This window comes from Macrobrachium nipponense, chromosome 41 (genome assembly GCF_015104395.2).
Source record: "Macrobrachium nipponense isolate FS-2020 chromosome 41, ASM1510439v2, whole genome shotgun sequence".
In the NCBI taxonomy this organism is placed as follows: Eukaryota; Metazoa; Arthropoda; class Malacostraca; order Decapoda; family Palaemonidae; genus Macrobrachium; species Macrobrachium nipponense.
Window position 1 is genome coordinate 31,092,846 of NC_061102.1, and position 22,500 is coordinate 31,115,345.

At 34.7% G+C, this 22,500-nt stretch overlaps 1 protein-coding gene across 19 annotated transcripts in view; it reads left to right on the forward strand.

Annotated features, from left to right (window-relative positions):
• Positions 1-22,500, forward strand: part of LOC135212647 (calcium-dependent secretion activator-like) — a 1,046,064-nt gene that overhangs the window by 883,834 nt on the left and 139,730 nt on the right. For 15 of the 19 annotated variants that reach the window (XM_064246274.1, XM_064246259.1, XM_064246260.1 and 12 more), the window contains one exon: positions 21,966-22,025. The exons of the other annotated variants lie outside the window; for them this stretch is intronic. In XM_064246274.1, the coding sequence (XP_064102344.1) occupies positions 21,966-22,025 (60 nt within the window). The remainder of the gene's footprint in view (positions 1-21,965; positions 22,026-22,500) is intronic. 19 annotated transcript variants of the gene reach the window in all.

Here is a 22,500-nt window from a genome sequence, read left to right on the forward strand (position 1 = left end):
AAAATTTCATTATAGAAACTGCATGTACAAAAACTGCAGGATAGATGATAGATCTATAAAAAGTATTATCACTTCAAGAGTAAGCATAATGCTATTTTGGTATATATGCATTCCCAAAGCACATTTCAAATCATGTTTTTTATTTGCAGTTTTTTGTCATCTGGTAAAGACACTTAGCATCATCTGTAAGTGCCAGGTTAATTACATGAATATAATTACAGTTCATATGAAGGTATGCTGGAAAATGAGGCTGATTCGACTTCTTGCTTATTGACATGATTAAATTTCAAAGACCAGGTCATTAGTCTAAGCAGGAATAAGCATTACAATATTTATAATTTAGGTAGCCTAATTTATGGCTGTTTGAGGGTTTTAAACTTTTTTTCAACAATACCAAGTGGTGCTAAGTACATACTACCCACCAGTACTTTTGACATTTAATATTTTGACACACACACACACACAGAGTTCAGTGACCTCCCATACTCAGATTGTTACCTTATTTTTGTGTTATTTCTGTGAATTTTTGTTTTATTTTGTGAGAATTTAAACTAATTAAGTTCTTGAATATGTTGAAGTTTTAAGAAAGTTTTCAGTGACAGGGTAGTCGTATATAGGGTACCAGCGATGCAGGCAGGAGTAGCACTGAATTCTCATTGGTTGCTAGGGGATTATGGTGCCCAAGTGAAGTCTCTTCCCAGACACAGGTGGTTGCACCCTTTCCCCTGTGCGGCCATCAGAGGATAGGGTAGGGAGGTGATATTACTGGGATGATTGCTGCCAGTGGATGGAGGCTCCTTATTAGTTTGCTTGCTGGGGATGTTGGCGGGCCATGCCCCTCATGCACTGGGAGGAAGAGAGTCTCCTAGGTGGTATTTAAACTTGGCTTCTCTCACCTGATGTGTAGGGCTTCCAGGAGGTGTAGGCAGCACTGGTCAGTTTTACTATCAATTATGTATTTCAGTATAAGGGATGATGTCACATCTTTTTATTCTGAAGTTATGTGTGGTCCAGATATGATTATATGTACTGCCTTCTTGAGCATGGCAGGTGAACCTCTTACAGAAGCACAAGGTACATAGTCATACCAATGTAGGCATTGAGGTACTCTCAGATGGGGGGGTTATATTGGTAGTCCACATTGGTAATCTTCAAGGGATCATGCATGGAGGGGTTTGGTTTTTCTTCATCAACAGGCTGCTAGGTTATCTGTCTGTAATATATAACGAGCTTGATATATTTTTGATTGGATGGGCTGACATTTCCTAAAATGATGGACTTCAGGGTGTGATAGTTTTCTTAATAATTATTGTAGAATATGCCCCTATAGAAGAGCTTGTTGTCTTCGGAGAGTTGGAGAGACACCTGATGGTACCAACTATTCATAAGTCTTCTAATGCACCTTCCCATGTCAAGATTTGTATGCTCATTATTGATGAGAACCTGAGTAATACACACTAGGTCTGCATGTGTGTCCTTCCAAGAGCTCTTTCATACCAAGTTAATAAAGAAACAAACCCCATAAAATACAATAAGCATTAGTCTGAAATTTCTTTTTTTTATTTAGTTTTTATTTTGTATGTAGTATATGTGACAGTGCATTCATACTCATTCTTTAGTTATCTGAATAATGTTGAGAAAACATACTATACAGTATAGATGTTGACTTTTAAAGGTCTGTAAACAAAAGATAAGGTTTCAGTATAAGGCTTGAGAGTATAAAAAAGTTGTCCATGCTGTGATATAAGAATTCCTTGATGTGAAAGACTTAAGAAAATCTTTACAATGTTCCAGGTTATACACAGTCTTATGTGAAAAAAGACCACTTCATAAATAATAGAAGAAATTTAGTGTGATATAGTAATTTGAAGTAAACTCTCAAACACAAGTGTGTAGGTTAGGCCATCTGATTTCAAAATTAATGCAAATTTCATATATGTGTAGTAATCTAATGTAAAAAGAAAGACCACTTCATAAATGATAAAAGAAATTTAGTGTGGTATAGCAATATGAAGTAAACTCTCAAACACGAGTGTAATAGGTTAGGCCATCTGATTTCCAAATTATGTAAATTTTTGCTCAAGCTGATTTCGTCTTTGGAGTCTAACTATGTCAGTAAATGAGGAGTGGATTCAGACTCAATTTCCAAAACATACATCATATGAATTGGTGTCATGTTCATAATACGTTATATAACTTTTGTTGTTTAACTTTTACATTGATTAATCATGTGACCCAGATTAATCACATGACCCATGCAAATGGCAAGTATGTATGCTCTTTTGCGTATGACTCAATTTTGCTTGTAAAAATGTCATTAAAATAAAATCGGACATCAAATGTTTTTACAATGGATATATATTTCATAACAAGTAGAATGCAAAATATCTTCTGTGCATTATGCTTGCCAATATTGTTAGAAAATGGGTGTTGATGAGACACTATACTAGCTGGAGAAATAAATCTCCAGTGTACTTTTTTAACTGCCTAAACATTGTAAAGAAGTTTTTATACTGACAGTGTGCTTGCAGTTGTAAGCTCAAACTCATAGGGAATTTTGTAATGGAATATTTATTTATTTTGTTTATTTTAGTTTTTAGTAGTCTGCATATTCTCTGAGGGTTAGAAATATCCAAAAATCAATTAGCAACAAAAGTAAACCATCCCATCACTACCATATGTATACTCATGCTTCTCTTCATTAGATTTGTTTCCTAATAAGTACAATTATTTTCACATTACTTGGAAAACAAACAATGTTGTTTTTTTGTACTTGCAAAGTCAGCAATTCAGGTAAAAGAATTGTTTTCACTCTAAAGTTGAATCTCAATGGAAAAGAATGAAATGCCATATTGACCATATTATCCTGGAAGCAATTTCATTGACAGTTTAGAATCATTTTGCAGATTGCAAGCTACAGGAACATAACATTTCTAAAACTAATGATACAAAATACTATGGTTTTATTACCCACCATTTATTTAAAAATGTTTGCTGTTAATGACTTTGATGATGACTTTGGTTTGGTTCTATTATGTCTCGGCAGGAATTTAAGTCCTTTTATAGTCCTCTCTCCCTCTCTCTTGATCTTTTGCTTTGGCCTAAAGATGACATCTGGATTTGGGCTCACTGATTTTAACTTATCTTGGTGCCTCCATTAAAATTTCGATATTTGTTCTAGTGTTTACTCTCTCATGTAGTTGTCATGAATGATGGTGACATAATGGTATAGTTTCATTGATAAGCAATATTGTTTTTAAATGGCTCAAGACTTGCCTAATAGAGAGTACCTAATTTAATTAGTTTGATTTATTTCATAAAGGGTAAATGTGTCATTTGACATATACTTTTATTCATTTATTCTTCATTTATTGAAACAGATTACCTGCATTCATCCTGCATAGAATATTACTTGTACTACTAGTACACTGAATGAAAGGGAAATTATCTAATATCCTCATTTTCACTTCTTCAGGTCTTCATTTTCTTTGCTGCAAACTGGATGCATTTCTACAGACATTGATTTGTTTGCCTTTTAGTTGATCAGTAAAACCAATCTCATGTGTTTTAGGAGTTGATATAAAACTTGCTGGCTCAACACATCACATTTTTTGTTTGTGGAGATCAGCAACCATTTATGGTGCTTACTTTCCTTCTACAAGTTGTGGATATTTTTTCAGCTTTTTTAATTAATTTGTGTAACCGTCTCCTCTTCAGAGGATTAATATATTAAATGCTTTCTTTTAGGTATCAGTTGTCCATTATCCCATCTTACTCTTTATCATTTTCTAAAGACATTATTGATGTGACTGCCAGCCTTCCCAGAGGAAGGTAGTAGGCTGGATTAGGTTGCATATGTAGATAATTTCGATTTTTAAAGATAATATATCACGTTATTCAGTACTACCGTGATTCTCTTTTAGTGTACAAGACTTGTTAATTATGATATTATTTGTGTTGGATTTTGCTAGTAGTTCTCCTTTTTTCAGTTTTGGTTCATCACTTTGTGTGATCTGTGACAGGAATAATTAGAATGCATCCAAGTGATGTCTAAGGCTCTTTGGTCATTCTGTTTAGCTAAGGAAAACATCAGTTTTGAGATAAAAAAAAGATGTTGATGTGGGTGAGATAAAAAAAAGATGTTGATGTGGGAGATAGATATGTAAATTGACAATAATTTTGATGTGTAGCTACCAGCTACTTAAAGTAGATATCCATGTGAACACTGTATTTGTTTTTCTTTGTTACAGTATTGGAGAGCACTATAACACAATAAATAATTTAGTCGGTGCCAATCTTTATAGGTTTTCAAATATCAAAAAGAAAATTTTTCTGTTGAAACATCCTTGAAAAGTTCAACATACCAGGCAAATAATTGCAGTTGAAGAATCATCATTGGGAAACCTGATGTATAATGAACTTATTAGGGCTTCCTCATGTGTAAAAGAAAATATTTGCTATTATCAAACTCCTTCTTCTACTCTGTAGTTGTGACCTTCAACTTTATAGACATCAGATCACTTTTAATGGATTCATATTCAAATGAATTTTATTGAATGCACCTTACTTATTGTTTAGATTACCAGAATTTCATAATTCAGTCATTTGTAATATTTATAAACTACAGAAAATTCTTGGCCAAACACAGACTATTACACCAAATTTTCAAAGGTGTATAGAATTCAAATTCATGCTACTATGGAATATGTATAGTTGTATGTTTTTGTGACATGGAATGAAATAAGAGGAACTACATTCTTATTAATTTGTTGAAAATATTTTAGAGCAGATGCTAGGCTAGAATTTTTGCTTTCCTAAAAAGTATTTCACTGAGAATGATAAAAGTACATTTTTTTCTTTACCATCAAGATTCTGTAGTAATGAGTTGTTTCAATTAGTTTAATTGTATTCACTATAGGGTTTCTAAAGCTATGTGCCATTTAAGTGTAGTAACATCCTCAACAGGTTTTCCTTTGTGTGATTTGAGCTTGAAATATAGCCCAAGAATGAAGGATGCAAGGGAGTTCACTAGAAATAATTATGGTTTTAGTAGTGTGACCATATTATGAGAAAATCAATTTGCTTTCAGAAGCGGATGTTGTATTTATTAATATATTTTTTTGTATTGTGGGGGTTTGTGCATTCTTTGAAATGTATTAATTTCTAGAGATTAGAGCCTTATCTATATTCTCACCTGAGATAATAATTGACAAAGCTGCTATAATAGACACCAAAAGAATTTAGATGTAAAACTATGATATGCATAAGATTAGGTTACAGTATTGTCAAAAGACTGGTTAGAGAGGTGAACATCAGTGTAGGACTTTTTAGAAATAGAAGTAAGTACAAGAGTTTCGTAAGCCATAGAAATGTTTAAAATACTCGCATTGCTTCAGCCACGTTAAAGTTTGATTTTCTATTTCTAACTGCATTTTTAATAAAACGGTGCCTTTTGGGCCACAGTTACACAATTATTTTATGTTTGCAACTGTATTTTGAGAGTTCATGTCATACTATGATACGTATTGTCATCTTCCACATAGGATTTATATTTGTATGAAATTATAATAAAGTCTGGATCTCATAGTTAAACTTTCCATATGATTACTTCTTACCAGCAAATTTTTGTGTGCTGCTAAGTAAATTTGTACTACTACAGTATTTCCTTGTTCTTAAACTAACCTTTATTTTACTAATTTTTCTGTAGATTTCACCATTCATCCCTTATTTGATATCTTTTGCATTTCCTTGACTGGATGTGATGAGTCTTCTGGAACTTCTGGACCAAAATCTAATTATGCATCCTTGTAGGAGCTTAGGCCACTGATTATTTATATAATCTTATTTGTTTTGGGGTGACATTTGTTGTTCTTCATTTGTAAGAGAATTTGTTGCATTAAAATTACAGCCAGTTTTAGAAACATTAGTCTCTGATACTGGTAAGAACTAATGAGGTCAGTAATGGTATGTAGTTTTGCATTTGCATGATTTTGAAACAGTACAGTTGTTTACTGTTCACATCATCATGATAAAAGGCTTGTTACTCTCTGATTTTCTTTGAAGGTGTGATCGATGCTTTTGTAGTCACCATTATTGTATTTTTTTTTTTTGTGGTTTGAATTCGATTCACTTGTCTTGAAAGATTGTGGACTGGACTAATTTTTCAACCATTCATACAGGTCGAGAAAGTATCATGCTTATTCTCAAGTAACTTTTTACTTATTAGCATTCATTTAGTTTCCCCATTTTTATTGAGAAAGTCTTTAGTACATCATGATGTCTCTCTGCTTCAAGATTTGTAGAATGGGAGGTTTATGTTTTCTTGAGGGTTCCTTTTTCTTCTATGTACGTATGTACACATATTTTGAATATTTTATTCATTGATACTTATGATGAGAATTCTTTAATACTTTCAGCATGAAACCTGAAGCTGCCTCAAATATACCTTGTTTCATCACAATCCCATTACCTTGCAGTAGCCTTTTATTTGTCTCTCCAGTCATCCAGACATTCCACAAAAGAAGACAATTTTTCCAATTGTACTGGTCTTAACCTGCGGATAGGTTCCTAAAGTTACCTGGTGGCATAGGTGTCCTAAATATTGTGCATATAGCTTGCAATCCTCTCTCCCAGAAAAATTACTTTTTCTTCTTTTTTATCTAAATAATTGTATTTAAATTCACATTCATAATTTTTTGTCGCAATGTACATACATAGGATATTCGCTTATGAAAGTGATTTATAAGCAAAAAAGGCTTTTCATCTCATATCATGAGAGCAAGATTTTCCTTAGTATACCCAGGATCACCACCATCCTCATCCAACCACTCCTGTCTCATTCTCGTGAATGGCTTTGCAGACTTTCTTGGAATGTTGTGAGAAGCCCACAACCTTGAACCTTGGAAAATTGACTGTAGCCACCTATCCAGCAAGTAATCTATGCCAATGACTCTTCCCAATAAAAGCAGAGATGTCATTCCAAGCAAGAGTCCAGTTGTGGATTGCCAACTTGAGGGAATAATTCTGAAAGTCTTTTCCCCATGAGTATCCAAGTCAAGCACTTTCTTCATCTTGTTCATGAACTCCACCATCACTGCTATTGGTAATGCCTACTGGATGAAGTATAAGACATCATATTAGGAGGTAAAAAAAAAAGGTCCTTAATGTGGTTGTTCACTGCAACCAACTCTTTCCTGGCAGGATTTGCTGATATATAACCAAGAAATAGGAGAGCTTTTACTGGATCTTGATAATTGAAAATTTCCTTGAAGAAATGGTTGTGAAACCAACCTTGAATGATAGAGTTTTTAAACTTTGCTAATACATAAAACACACCACAAATGTTTAGCTAAACCAGTAACTTTATTCAGTGTTAGTACATCACAGGACTGTACACATATAAAATGCTTTGGAAATGATGCACAACTTTCGAGACTGAATCAGTTTTTCCTTCTATTATTGTACACTTTGTTGTGAAAAATTAGACAAAATTGTTATGAAAGCTATTTGGCAAATGCATCCATGGCAACTTTGGAGTACTGTTCTGTAGAAAAATCAGTAACATCGTAATGAAAATTATAAATATTCAAGTCACTTGATGCCAGATGCCATTCATAGATGTTGAGCCCTGACTAACATTTTTCCTTAAAATCTTTGTAACACTAATACTAGCACATTTTAAAATAAAACAGCTTACCAGTCTCATTTCCAACTTCTTGTTTGTATAACTATGTACAACCTGTTCTTTGAGTGCATGATTTCGTGCAGTCGACCTTGGAATCCTATACATATAAGACAATTAGCCTTACTTAGTCCACCTGAGATTGAGGTGGCCAAGAATCTCCAACTTTGCAGCAAAGAGCTATGTATGTAGTTTTCCTCCACTTAGCAGGTGGCAGTGCCATAGGCATTATAAAAATGGACACACCAGAAACAGAACGTTTAGTAGAGCATAGGGCAAACCAGTGAACACCAGAGGATACATAGCCTGAACTTGAAACTCAATTAGCCCAGTCCATGCATACAGTGCTCAGCTAGATCACCTTGCTGAGGAGAAATATTTTGTGTAAATCCAACTGGAGACAGTTTAATTTTAGCACTGCACATCCATTTGCCAACAGGGGACCTAGCGCCTCAGTGGCGTGATCAGTATGGTCTTGGCTTGCCACCTCAGTGGCTGCGAGTTTGATTCTCGGGCATTCCACCGAGGGGTGTGAGGTGTGTATTTTTGGTGGTAGAAGTTCACCCTCAACATGGTTCAGAGGTCACATAAAGCTGTTGGTTCCATTGCTGAATAACCACTGGTTCCATGCAATGTAAAAACACCATACAAACAAACAACAGGGGACTTGAAAAATCTTCTGCACGCAGTACTCAGCTAGATCTAATGGGAAGGTTTCTTTCTTCTTTTTTAGATAGTGTCTGGAAGATTGCATGGATGCACAAATGGCTAATGTAGGGTAATGGGTTTTTATTCATAGAATTTAATTTTTTATCAAATATCGTGCTAAAAAGCATAATTGTCGATGTCAAAGTCAAATATAAACCTAGTTTGCAGAATGCTAAAATGGAATAAGTAGGGTAACAAGTTAAAAAACTTGTTTTTCTGAGAATCTGAAATTTTCATTGGCATGTTTCATCAGTGGTAGTGAAATGAAAATAATGGAATACCTTAGTTTTGTAGTAATTGAGTAGCTGTTGGATTATTATTGTACTGTATCTATTGTCAGTTGCCAATATAGGAAATCTACGACAAACATAACTTCACGTGTTAAACAATTTTATTCTAGGTGAAATATATTCACAGGAAAGAAAGAGGCAGTTTAGAAAATTAACATGATTTGTTAATAAGATATGGCAAGATTTTTGATGGAAGGCTTTTTTTTATTATTATTATTATGCTTCAGTTACGAATGTCTCAAGTTCCTGTAATGCATTTAGGATTTAAGTGTTGGTTTTCTCATTTTATGATTGTTTATATTTTGGAATTAGCATGCTCAGAGAATATCCAGATTTGTTGATAGTCTTTTCTTTACATCTTATAATTAATAATTCTAATGTTTTGAACTGTTATTAAAAATACGTACTGTTGCTTTGAAAACTTACAGATAGCTGTAAATTAGCATAAAAATTAGACGCTATTCAGGATCGTGGGCTCTAGTTTAACTATGCTATTCATACAATAAAACCTTGGCTTTAATTTAGCAATAATAGTTCTAAGCTTCATATCTCTTTCAAATAATGTTGATTTATTTTTGAAGTATTGAAGACCTCTGAAACTACATTTCACCTATTGAAATAGAAAACAGTCTTAGGTATGGTAAAGGAATGGTAATATTCATTATGAATCTCATAAATTTTTCATATGACTGCCTCAATTTGCATGGCAATAGTTAAACATTTTATGTGCATTTTTCTATTGATGCATGGTTGTTTTCATATAACAGTTTTGAGTGATTGCATCTAGATGTTTTTATTTCATAATATTTTGACTTTAATTATTAAATTAGATAGACTAGAGTTCTTTGAATGATTAATATTTTTAGGTTTTTGACGTCAAAAGTAAATTTTAAATGAGGGCTTTGTTATGGGTACAATGGAACTATAGTTGATTACTTTGATTGAAGTGTTTTCATACCTTTTATTTGTGTTATTACTAATGGTAAAGTTGATAAAGCTCTCTTCACTGCATGGAATAAAGCATTCATGAACAGTAGCAATCATTATTATATTTCTTGATATTTCATAATAAAATATCTTTGCTCAGATTTTTAAGGGCACGCTTGGACATAGAGTTCCTATTTGGATCTGAAATTTTGAAATTATGTGCTAGGCCTTGATACCTAGTTTTTAAGGCTTCAGTTTAGAAAAGGGTTAAGTAATTTAACATACATTTTGTCAGTCTCGGTGACCCTTTTTGTAACATATGTTTAAGGAACTTTTTACAACCTAAATTACCGTAGATAACTATACTTCGAAGAAAAAAGCAAACTAAAAGTATTTTTTTTATATAAGATTTATTTCACTTTAGTGATTAATATCATCCTGTTTTATCTTTTATTTTACATGTATTAGAAATATGGTTAAAAAGTTTGTAATGCATCTCTTTCTGATATCTCGTGAGTATGTTTAGTGGCACCTTTGGTGTTCAGATTTTTTATGGAATGAGACATATTCATTGCTAAACATTCAGGCATTGATGACATGAAGATAAATAATTTCATTGATGGCTTGGAGATAGACTTAAAATTACATGGTAAGGAAAATTACCAAGATAGAATCAAGTATAAATGTTATAAGGAATTGTGTTTAGACCATTTATCAATCTTTGCCCTGGTAATTTTGTGCTCAAAGGAGATAGCCAACATAATAGAAAATTAGAAGGAAAGCTTTACTTTTGTTTATGGCATAGAGCTTCAATAGACTAATCCTTATTGTAGCAAAACTATGCTAAAGACTTATATATAAGCAAATTGGCAATGAATCTAATTAATATCACTGTATGTTAAAATGTGGACCACCATTTCAGAATACAGTATATCCATCATTCAGTTGCCTTTTGTATAAGCTACATTGATTGAATTTCAAAATTTGTATATTTGCACTCTGTGAAAAACACTAGTTTCCCCCTTGACATGCTTCAGTTGTTTAGATAAACAGAACATTAGGACTGCAGTCTAGAGAAGGGATAAGTTTCTGTCAGCATGATTGTTTATCTTGTTAAACACTTTCAACATGGATTGTCAAACCATGTTTGGAAATAAGCCCAAATTTTTATGCCAAAGATTTCTAAGCAATAAGATTGGTTGAGTTCCATGAATGGGTGAGAATTAGCAACACAACTTTTTATTTATCATATTAACATGCACTAATTCAGTTAAATGTCCATTTCTATGCCACAGTGGTCAGACGTACAAATAACTTCACAAGCATTTATCTCAACTGCTCTTTATCATGATATTGGCAGAATTCCAGAACAAATATTTTTTGTACAAACCAGTAATGTCAAAGAATTCATTTTTAGATGGTCTTTTGGCCAGGTATTGTGTTGTAATGATAAACATTATAACACATGATAGAGTAGAAATGGACTCGGGATAAGAGAGCACTTTCTCTTATCCTCAGTGAGTGCTAAACCCAGTTTAGCTATGTCAAAACCTTCAAGAAGAAGTGGCTTTGCACATATGCGCTGTCATATTGTTTACATACAACCAAAAATGGACCAAGAAGCCATTCCTTTCTGTTGGTCAATGCAGGATGATCCCTTATCCATATCCCATGTCTTTTCAACAGGGAAGTGGGAGGGTTTTGAGACTCAGCAGTGATTACCAAAAATAGGTTTTTCCTATGTGAAAACTTGCTTTTTTATAGCATAGTCGCTGTCTCATCCTCAAGGAGCTTTACCAAGAAATTGGCAGGTAACAAAAAGTTCTCAAATTTTAATCCTAACAACCCTAAATCAATTTTGGTCCAGGGTCAAGCCACAAGTTTCATGTTATTTAGGGTGAAGTTCTGTGGTGACTTACCTAAGCATGCTGGGTATGGTCGCAGTACTCGTCAAACTTTCCCCAGCCATAGTTAGCATACCCTCCTGTTAGGAAAACCGTGGCTTGAAGCTGTAGCACCTATGGGTCAGGACTAACCATGCATGATGTATTATCCCCGTCTAAGAGAGCTCAGTTTGCTAATACGAGCTCCTGATGCTAATGCAATCAAGAATAGCTTTTTAGTTGTGGTTGTATCTGGTCGCTGAATTGAGGGGCTGATCGAAGTCTGAGTACCTTGTCCAGGGACCAAGTAATTGGAACCTTTCGAGAGCTGGTCTTTGTAGTGCAAATTGGACCATAGAAGGGAAATGACAACTTCTATACTAGAGTCAATCCCAAATTCATAAGTCAGTGGTTCCGTTAATGCTCCCTTGTATGCCATGACTGTTGTAACTGCAAGGCATTTCTCTTCAAAAGGGATAGGAAAATTTTAAATTGTTCCCCTAGAAATTCTGAATGGTCTCTCAGTGTGGATGTAATCTAACCATATCTTCAATGCATACTGTTATTGCCGGATAAATGAAGTCTGTAGTTTTTGCACTAGGTACCTAACAGTGTTGGGCGAGTAATTTTCATGGTAGATAATATTTTAAGAATCCACCGTGAAGGTCTCCGTTCAGAAAGGAGGATCCATAAATACCTTTCCCTCCTACTAACCGGGATAAAAGAGTGGACAGTATTGGAATATATTTCTATGCCCATTATTAAAGTAATTTGAACCAATGCCTATGCAGCCAATTTGGGGTTATTAAGTAAGCTGTTTCTTTGAAGGTTAGGAGTTTGCTCAACACCTTTGAAATCTGGAACAGTTGTAGAAAAAGATTTATCATCCTCCATTTGTTCTATTCTTGTAGGAAGGCATCACTCGCTGTTGCAAACAGGTCCAGTACCAGTTGTGGAAACATGTTGGCTATTTCTAAAAAAGAGTGGTTGTTTAACATCCACTCAGTTAAGGCTATCATTTTCCTTGATAGGGAGTCTACTAGTATTGCATTGAGAGTCCCCACGAGGTGAATTGCAGACAAGTGCCACTTCCTTAATTGTGGCATCAAAGGATGGCTAGTATTATCATATTGAGAGGATGTAGGACATTTCAGTCATGTTGTCTAGAACCAACCAAATGTCTCCTCTGGAGTTTTGAATTTTTTGAGAGACAAAAAGACAGCCATCAGCACCAGAAAATTGTTATGACAATTCCTCGAGTAGCTGACCACCTCCCTACTACTGACGATCCTCCCAATGTCCTCTCAACTTGTCAACGAGGCATTTGTGTGTATTACCACTCATACAGACTGAGGAGTCAGTGTGACCTGTATCACCAGATATTCTTTCCAGGATCAAGGGTGAAGTATCTCCCCAACTTTTTTAATCCTTTGATGAGGTTTTCTCAAATATTGTTTCTTACATGCGATAGCTAGAGTTTGTTTGCATTCTTTTGATGTAATCTGAGTATTGGGACTATTATTGATGCAAATTGCAATAGACCTGTCATACGTTCTAATTGCCCTTTGGAAACTGGGCTGTGCAAGGCAAGTTTTGAGGACTTGCCTCATTCTGTTTGAGTATGATGGGGAGAGACAACAGGCTGTGAAAAGTGTCCCAACACATTCCCAGCTACTGAAAGCATCTGTTAGGTGTGAGATGGAATTTTGCCAATTTATCATAAAACCTTTTGACCGTAGTCAGTTTACCACTGCTCTTAGCTTTTTCAAGTACACTCTTCTTGTGGGCCCCCAGGTAGGGCATTAGTTGTATTCCTGATTTCTTGAAGAACTACAGTTACTAATTTTGTAAAAATTTCTTAGGGAAATGTTTAGCCCACAGGGCATGACTTTGAACCTTATGTATCTTTCCCAATCTGGAGCCCTAGGAAGGGGCAGAAGGGAACAGCGACGGGGACATGCTAATATGCATTTTCAGATATATAGTTGTCCAAGCCCCTTTTAGAACATCTGAACGTACTAGGGCAATGTTATTTATCCGGAAATTTGGCAAACAATGTGCTTGTTCAATGTTGATAGGTCTAGGATCACTCTTCATTTGGAGGAATCCTATATGGGGACACTTAAAGAGATGTACTTTGTGGTGAATATACACATGTTTCTGTATGGCTCCCATTAACAGGGCCTTTCTGCATGTAACCTTCCAGAGAGTAGTCTGATTTTTGGAAGAACCCCTTTACAGGAGGGTGAAGGGTGAGACCATTCCCACCCCACCCCATTTAGAATTAATGCTGTGTCCCCAAAGGTAAGACTTCCATTGCCTCTGATGTCATTGAAGTGGACCCCAGCCATACCATTCTTATTGCTATCCGCCACTTCCCCTATCCTCTGCTTCTGATAGGCATTCCAGGTGTTGTTTTCTTTTTTGTATAAGAGGGCCTTTGGATCTAGTGAAAAATATTTCCTTGCTTTTGTTGTCCCTTTGTGAGGAGTTGTTCCTTCTGACTGCCTACCTGTCTTTGGGGTGACCAAAGGCTTACCTTTTTAAGTGAGCCTCTTTGGATTGGATAAGGGAAAGTTTTGGGATTTTGTTTCGTGATTTCCCCTTTTCCCAAAAGAGAGTACGTACATACTCTGCAATTCTGTTGGCGGGCTTGCTGGTTAAGTTTTTAACCGCAACAGACTCCTCATACAGGTCCTTACAGAAGGGGTTATTATGTAATAATGAAGTTACATTGGGAAGGGACCTGTTGGAGCCCTCCAATGTTTCCATTTGCATTTTTATGCACCACTCTAAAAAGTCATAGAATGCTTGCCATAGCTTTCTCATAAGACTTTTGGCCACAACAGCAAAAATTGTTCTGGAACAATTTGGAAGTTTTTTGATGGCAACTTCCAGCAAAGAGTTAGAGGTTATAATATTAAAGAGCTGGATCCTAGTATGAAATTCTGCTGAGGTTGTTGTCTCTGAGATTCTTCTGCAAAGCTGTGTATAAAGGGAGATTTTCCCCAGCAGAAGGGAGTTGTAGTGTTGCCCATTCCTTGGTGGAGTTTTCCAAAACTGGGATGACCATGGCAAATGGTTTTAATTCTCCCATTGTCTCTGTTCTTTTAATCACTACAAAATCCTGAAAATCTGTGTTTACAAGATTAGTAATTTTGGAAGTGAAGGAACAGAAGGCTGAGGCTACTTGGTGAGCAACTTGGGTCCTGGTAAAGGGTGTCTTCTATGTAGAGCTTTTAATGTTATAGACACAGTAAGAAAAACTGTTACTGTTGGTGGTCTCTCACATGTACAGCTTCATAGTTTTTCCCTCAACTACATATTCACTATAGGGAGAGAAAATGTGCATTGAGGCATCTAACTAAGGATTATAGTATCATCATGGATGAGTATAGGATCATGTTTTGATCTGAAGTTTTATATTTCAACTGACCATTTAGTGGTTTTCAGTCAGGATTCCAACATTGGACCTTATTTGGGGAACATTGGCATCCTCTCTCACTTTTGGGTTGCAGAATGCAGTACTTTTACACTTTGGAGTGTACTTGACTGACTTGAATTTCTTTTCGGAATGTGCATCATGTCCCTTATGTATTGCCGTTTTGTAGCAAGGACATTTTTGATGTTACTGGGTATTCATAATTTCCTTATGGAATTAATCAAATGCCACAAAATGTGTATCTCGTTTGGGGAACCTTGTGCATTTTGACTGAGCTTCAACAACTGAACTGTAATTGTATGTTAACAATGTGGCAGAAGTCCTGGGTAAGTTACCAGAGTTAGATGGATCCTTGTATCCCTTTTGGGGGAAAGATCCTCTTCAGCATTGATAGCTGCATGGGGGATAGAATTCCTTTTTGAATGTTTCTCCCATGGCTAGCTGAAATTTGTGTCCCTGATCTATCTGGGTTCAGCTAGGCCATTTTAGTGGCAATGCCCACTTCATATTCCATAGTAAGAATGACATCCCCAAGTAAACAAATCTCTACTTCCTCCACAGAATTAACTTTGGAGTTACCGGGGACTGATGTTACTGGGTTTTGGCCCAAACATAAAAAACATAAATCACCTGGGAGGTACTGGGAACTGATATTACTGGGTTTTAGCCCAAACATAAATCATGTACTGAGAAAGGGTTTATATCAGTCCTAGGCTATTTGGTCTACTACGTATATGAAACAGTAACTTTCTAATGTGAAACTTTATAGTTAGGTTATCACCTAGTACAGGTATTGTCTAATTGTGATAAATTAATTAACCTTTAATGGTATGGGATTAACCGGGTGTAATTTGTAGCCTTCAAGATAGACTACTACTTCATAACCCATTTGGTCTACTATATAAAACAGCAACTTACTAATGTGAAACTTTATAGTTAGGCTATCACCTAGTATAGATTATTGTCTAAACATGATTAGTTAATTCACCTTTAAGGTAATGGGATTAATCAGGTGTAATTCGTAGCCTTCAAGTTAGGCTACTACCTCATAGAATATGTGGGTTACTTTATAAAAACAGTAACTTATTAATGCAGAACTTTACGGTTAGGCTATCACCCAGTCTAGGTTATTGTCTAATCAGTCCAGATTATTTAATCCCTTTTTAAGGGCATGCACATGATAGCCTAGAGTACTAAGGCTATGCTTAAGTATACAGGCTCTATAAAAGAAAAAATATCTGTCGCCTCTTATCTAATTCTAAGGTCTTTGGTATACATAAATGTAGGCTAGTGCCTAGGCCCATAGCCTAACAGGATATGTCTTTAAATCTTACCTTAATTCATGTTACTACCTAATCCAGGTTATTTTTTTCACTCTTAAGGATATATAATACTAGGTTATAGGTTACAGACATATCTACTACAATCCATCTAACTTATTCTCACTGAATCGATGTAGCCTAGATTGTAGGCTATTGCAGACATAATTATCAGAAAGGATCATCTATATATTAATAATAATTGTGGAACATTTCTTTAGATAACATTTCTTAATAAAATTAGAAATTCTTCAAAACAAGTTTGTGCTTCTACAAATAATTATTATAAATCATAAGGAGCACTGACTTGTGCTTGCAAAAAAGCTGATTTACGGCTTTTCACACAGTTAATTCATTGTTCCACAGTCTAAACAACAAAATTTTTAGCTGGAAGAAAATTATGCAATTATCTTTCAGCTTAGATGTTTCCATGGTGCTCAGTAATGAAATCAATAAGTGAAGAGCGCAATTCTCGGAGCTCTGCTTTCAGTAAACAGTGCTTTACTGAACAGAGAAAGGAATGACTTGGTCTGCGTTTGGTCATATGTAACAATATGATGGTGCATATGCACATAGCCACTTCTTCTTGTGGGTTTTCACGCAAGTAAAGTGGGTTTAGCATTCGTTGAAGATAAGGGAAAGTGCCCTCTTATTCTAAGTCCATTTCTACTGTATCACATGATATAATGTTTTTCATTACGACACAATACCTAGCCACAAGACCAGCTAAAAAATCATTCTTTGACATTAGTTTGGTCACCATTGATCTCTTGATAGACCATGGAAGGGTAATCCTTGAGGATGAGATAGCAACTACGCTATCAAAAATACAAAATACTATGATAGTAGATTAAAGTAGATTTTTTAAAGCCAGGAGCGAAGAATTATTTCCTACTTGTGTTCAGTTATTATTTTAATAGTAACGTCACTCTTAGAACCATGACACTGAAAGTAAAGACCTTTTGTCCTAAATCCTCAAACATTACATTTGTGTAAATACTCATTTCATGATTAGCAGGATCAGGATGTAATTTATGTGGTAGGAACGAATAAAACTTAAGGACATGAAATGTAAAATTTTAAAACTATTCAAGTTAAAGAAAACAAAGACTAGATTTGATGGCAGCATTCTCTACATTAGGGTTTCCCAGTGTAAGCCATTTAGCCACCACACCAGGGTTTCCCACTGTGAACCATATAGACTCCACACGAGGGTTTCTCAATGTGGGTTATAACCCTCTAGGTGTCATTGTAAATATTCAGAGGCCGCAGGCTATATTGCTCTGATGTTGTTTTCTTGTCCAGTCATTGTCACCTTTATAATCTTTGCTGAAGGTAGTTGAAACACTGGAACAATAATCCAGTGGAAAGAAAATCCTCAAAACTTGTGTTGGATTGTAGAATAATTACATGTTCAAGCATGTATTCCCTGGTGTAGAGTTATCTTCAGCATCTGTCGTTGGAACTCCATGAAACTTTGCAGTGGTAGTCTTGTTGAATGACAAGCAGTCAGTTAACCATATAACCTTGAGAGGTCCAGAATAACTATTATTTAGAGCTGATAAGAGACTGACTTTATAGACAAAGGAATTTTACCTTCGGGTTTGTCTTTAAGAAGTCTTCTGCATACACCTGCAGGTACATAGTTTTAATCCTGTTAAAACCCAAAAATGACAGAGGGCCATCTTGCTTATTTTGAGCTCTTAGACGATGAATTTTGTATAATGCTATTAAACCACTAGCTTTTAAGAATTCTTTATCCATTATTGCTGTGTCAACCTCTCTTATATAGCTGATGCTTTTTTTTGAGTGTTGATTATTGCTTATAATGCCAATAATCCAATAATTTATGAAATTGAATGTTGTTGTTCTTAAATAATATAATTGCTGATTTACACTTATCCATTTTTTCATCATCAGCCTATTGGTACCAGTGTTATGTAGGCCTTTTTTATTTAAGCTTCTTGGTTCATCTTGTGTTGGCATTATTGTGTAGTTGTTGTTGCTCAAAACCCGACAAAAGAACTAAATGAGAGGGATTTTTTTTACAGTACATTCTTGTGTACCTGAAAATGGCAGTTTGTTGCAAGAAACAAAAGGTATTGTTATTTTGAAGCATCTTTTCCCATGCCTGTTGAAAATCTTTGTCTCTGACCATGACTTCAGACCTATAGGATTACTAAGTTTGTGTACCATACTTCTTTCTTTCCCAACTGGCCTGTAGTGAAAGTGGAAGAGATGCTGAAGTTTTGAACATAGAGATTTATAGGAATACGTGTTGTAAGGATAGCCTTACCTTAAAAGTGATTATTTTATGCTCCAAAATGTGGGCTCTTGCTCATTTAGTTGTGTGATCCTGTTAGTTACCATAACTCCTTAGGAGGTGCAATCAATTTGATAAATCAGAGTGATGGGTCATGAAGGAGAACATACATGGGAGCAATAGCAGATAATAAAGTTGCAAATGGGTGGCAGGGTAAACTGGCAGTTGATTTCAAGTAGTACTGCAATAACTCAGTACTGAAATCAGATAACTCAGAAAATATAATTTGCGATTAAGAAATCAAGGTTTTGACTTTACTAGTTCATATATAAAGTTTTCCTCATGAATCTTTATAACATTGTACAGATCACATTGTAACCTTCTATCCTTTCCTAAGGTATGTTAATTCAAAGTAACTAACAAGATAATGATGTGAGTAGTTCCAATAGATGCCTCTGGCAATAGTAAACCTAGACCACAAGAAGTATCAGTTTATGCATATTATTGGTGACCAGACAATTTTTTCTTCAGAGGAGACCAAGGTTGGTCATCCCCATCCCTTATAGATACCCCAATTACATACAGTATGGATATTTAGATTATCCATGTTTTCTCTGTATACTGGAAGATATCAGATCTAATTAGATGCCAGAAAAAGGAGTATTATTCAAAAGTCTTTTTGCATTTTTAAAAAGCTGTAATTTAATTAATAGAATTAGAAAGCTATTATTATAAAGAAAAATCCTCTCGGCAAGCCTTGCGAGAGCTAAATAAATGAGGTCACTTGTCTGGTCAAGCTACTATACGTACTTCATCTTTATTTATAATAATAATAAGGATGATAATATCGTTAAATATTGTTGCTGATGTCTTCAGTCTAACTCTTCCTCCTCTGATGTGCCCCTAGTTAGAGGGTCATAAGAAATACTGCTATAGACTGGACTAATGGTCACCATCTTTTAATGGGTGTGTTACAGAGGGTAAAGAGTGATGTAGGATTTTCAAAAGTACTGTCAAGCATTTGAGGTTATGGGTTAATTGTATGATTAACAAAGGAGTAATTTGGTGCCAGAATGCTGCAGAGGCATGGTTGCACCTCTTCAGCCACTAATTTTGTTGTGCAGCATCAGTTTTCCAACTGGTTACCCGAAACAATCAGGATTACCCTCTGCTGGTCATTTTTAGCTGCCATGAACTGGAATTTATCTTCAGGATTCAGATCTGTATATGAATGCTTTCTCTTGGTTAGCTGGTTTGATAGTGTCCAAAGTGGGTTAGAAAACTTCATTGGTATTAAGTATGCGTGCTGTAATTTAGAAATGACAACTATCACATATATCATGACTTCTCTCTCTGTCTCTTATGAGTTGTAATTCCTTCAAGGATTTAAATGGATATTTTTTCATGTAGGATGAACATCCATCCTACGATATTTCATTTCTCTTAAGTGGAGAATTTTTCTCTCAACATTTTCAGATTAGAATGGATAAGTGTGTGGAATTAATTTTTCTTATTATTTCATTAATTTTTTATTATTTCATTAAAGGCTTCATAAGTTTGACGTTGCTCCAATTTTTTTATTACTGCATCACCTTGAAATGATTTCTGGCAATACTTAAGATATCTTAGTCAAAATGATTGTTAGGATATCTTAGTCAAAATTATTGTTAATTTGTCATGCATTCTAGGGACACGATCATATTTGTGCATTCTTACTTTTCAATTGGATGTGTCTCCTACATAATTTCCTCTGCCACATTTCATTAGGTGATTCATATTATCCTTGTGCATAGTACTAATCTCTCAGAATCTATATCTGCTTCTTTGAATTATTGCTTGATGTTAGTAAAATATCTCTCCGAGTTACTGTTTTTGATTGTTTTGATTTGATTTGATATCAGGCAACAAATCCTTTATGTTGTAGTGAGGTTTTCATGGAATCTTGGCAACATTGAGGAATAACAGCATTGTTCATATCAAAAATATAGTGATGGTAAAGAATTTGATTAAAAAAACTTTTGGGTGAAATATGTCTCACACAGGGCTCCCCTGTAGGTACACCATATCATGTACTTCTGTGGTATATTTTAGAATACGTAAAATGTATCTACCATGTGAAGAATTCTGGAACTTTAGCTCTGTTGTAGTGGAATAGGAGCTGTAGTTTTGTAAGAATATGTAGTTTTCATTGGAAATAATTGGACAATATGGAAAGGAATGCTGCTTGGTAGGTGTGTGATATAAAAATGTTGACTACTTTTCTAATTAATCTTCAAGATTTTCAGTTTACCTTTATGAAAGCCTTGAATTTAAGCAGCTGTTTCTAAAAGGTTATGCATTATTTGGGCTGTCAATAATGTTCCTATGTTCAAGGTTAAAGAAGAATAGCCTTGAGGAGTATTTTAACCATCATGTGTTCCCTAAGAAAAATAATTGTGTTGTCGTTCAGTTAGTTTGTAATTTATTTGTCACAATTGTCTGTAGATTGAATCTTGTTATATCCTTTCATGTATACGTACAGTAATGTTAAGATAGTTACTACACATTAAGATGTGAAAATACTTCTAGTGAAGACTGATTCTTGTTACTCTGTTTCCAAACAGCTTAATCTTACTAATATTTCAGTATCTAATGACCATTAGGAATTCTAGTCAGCACCTGATGAATTTGAACTCATTACATTTTGTGTTTCAGAAGATTGCTCTAAATATTTATTGGGTATAAAATTAAGAGTAGCAGCATTAAATCTTCAAGTATTTTCGTAATTTTTGGGTGAATAATATAGAAGTGCCAAGTATTATTTCATTGTATTTGATGACTTGTTCTTACACTGGATATGTGGAAATGCCATAAGTCATACAGGATTTTTAGTTATTGATGACACTGCTTTTATATATTTTATTTTTATTCATCTGTCTTTGCAACATGAAGAGAGTTTTGTTCAGTCCTAATAGAAAGGTAACCTTTCTCAATTTTTCACCAATTAGATGTCATTGCAGTATTATTAATTCAATAGAAGGTTAGAAAAACAAAATTATATTGAATAATTAATTGAACAGAAGTTTTCTTATTTAATTTAGTTGTCTAACAGAGTCATCTTCTTTGTGTTTTCATCATTTTGTGTGTAGTGAACACAGTAGTAGTTGCTACATAACAGCACAATTACAATAGTTTCTTTTCTGTGTTTAGTTTGTAAAACACAATTTGTATATATTAAGAGTATTTTGTTAGTAGAATAGATAGCTATTTATGCAAGTTATGTTTCATATTGTTTTGTATGAATGTCTTATGTACATAATTCCACTTACAGTGTGTTGTTATTAAATTCCTTTACATTTAGTAGTTACTTCAGCCTTCAGGGTAAAGAATATCCCCTTTGTTTGAATCCTGAAGGAGAGATGTTTCACTTTCCTCCTAAATGAAACCCGCATCTTTCTACCATCTCCCTGAAGGAAACCATCTTCACCGGACTCGGAACCCCCCAAAAAAGTGGATCCAGTGGCCCTCGCCAGGTAGCCCCTTGGAAGCCTGTCAGAAGGAATGGCCTCATTCTAGGAGGAAATACCTATACCATCTACATATTGCTCTTATAGAGGATGATATTGTTCATTTCTATTTAGAAAGACTTTCTTTGGCTTGATTTTGGCTGATAATATTGACCATTTATAGAAACTTGACAAAACATTCAGTAGAAATATAATGGGATCTGAACCACAAGAGAAGTGTAGCAAAGGACTTAAATTCGAAGTACTTTTTATCACTACAGTTCAGTGTGATAGCTTTTTCATGCAATACTTTGGTATTTTTCCATTCATTTGATAAACATTATGATAAAACTCTGATAATTTTCTATTTAATTGGTGTTGAACAATAGAAGACAAACTTTTCAGTGTTTTTTCAGACCAATGTTGAGTTCAATTAGTATTCTTAATTTATTTATTTTTTATCTGTGATATTCATCAGTTACTTTACAATTTGGATGTGAAC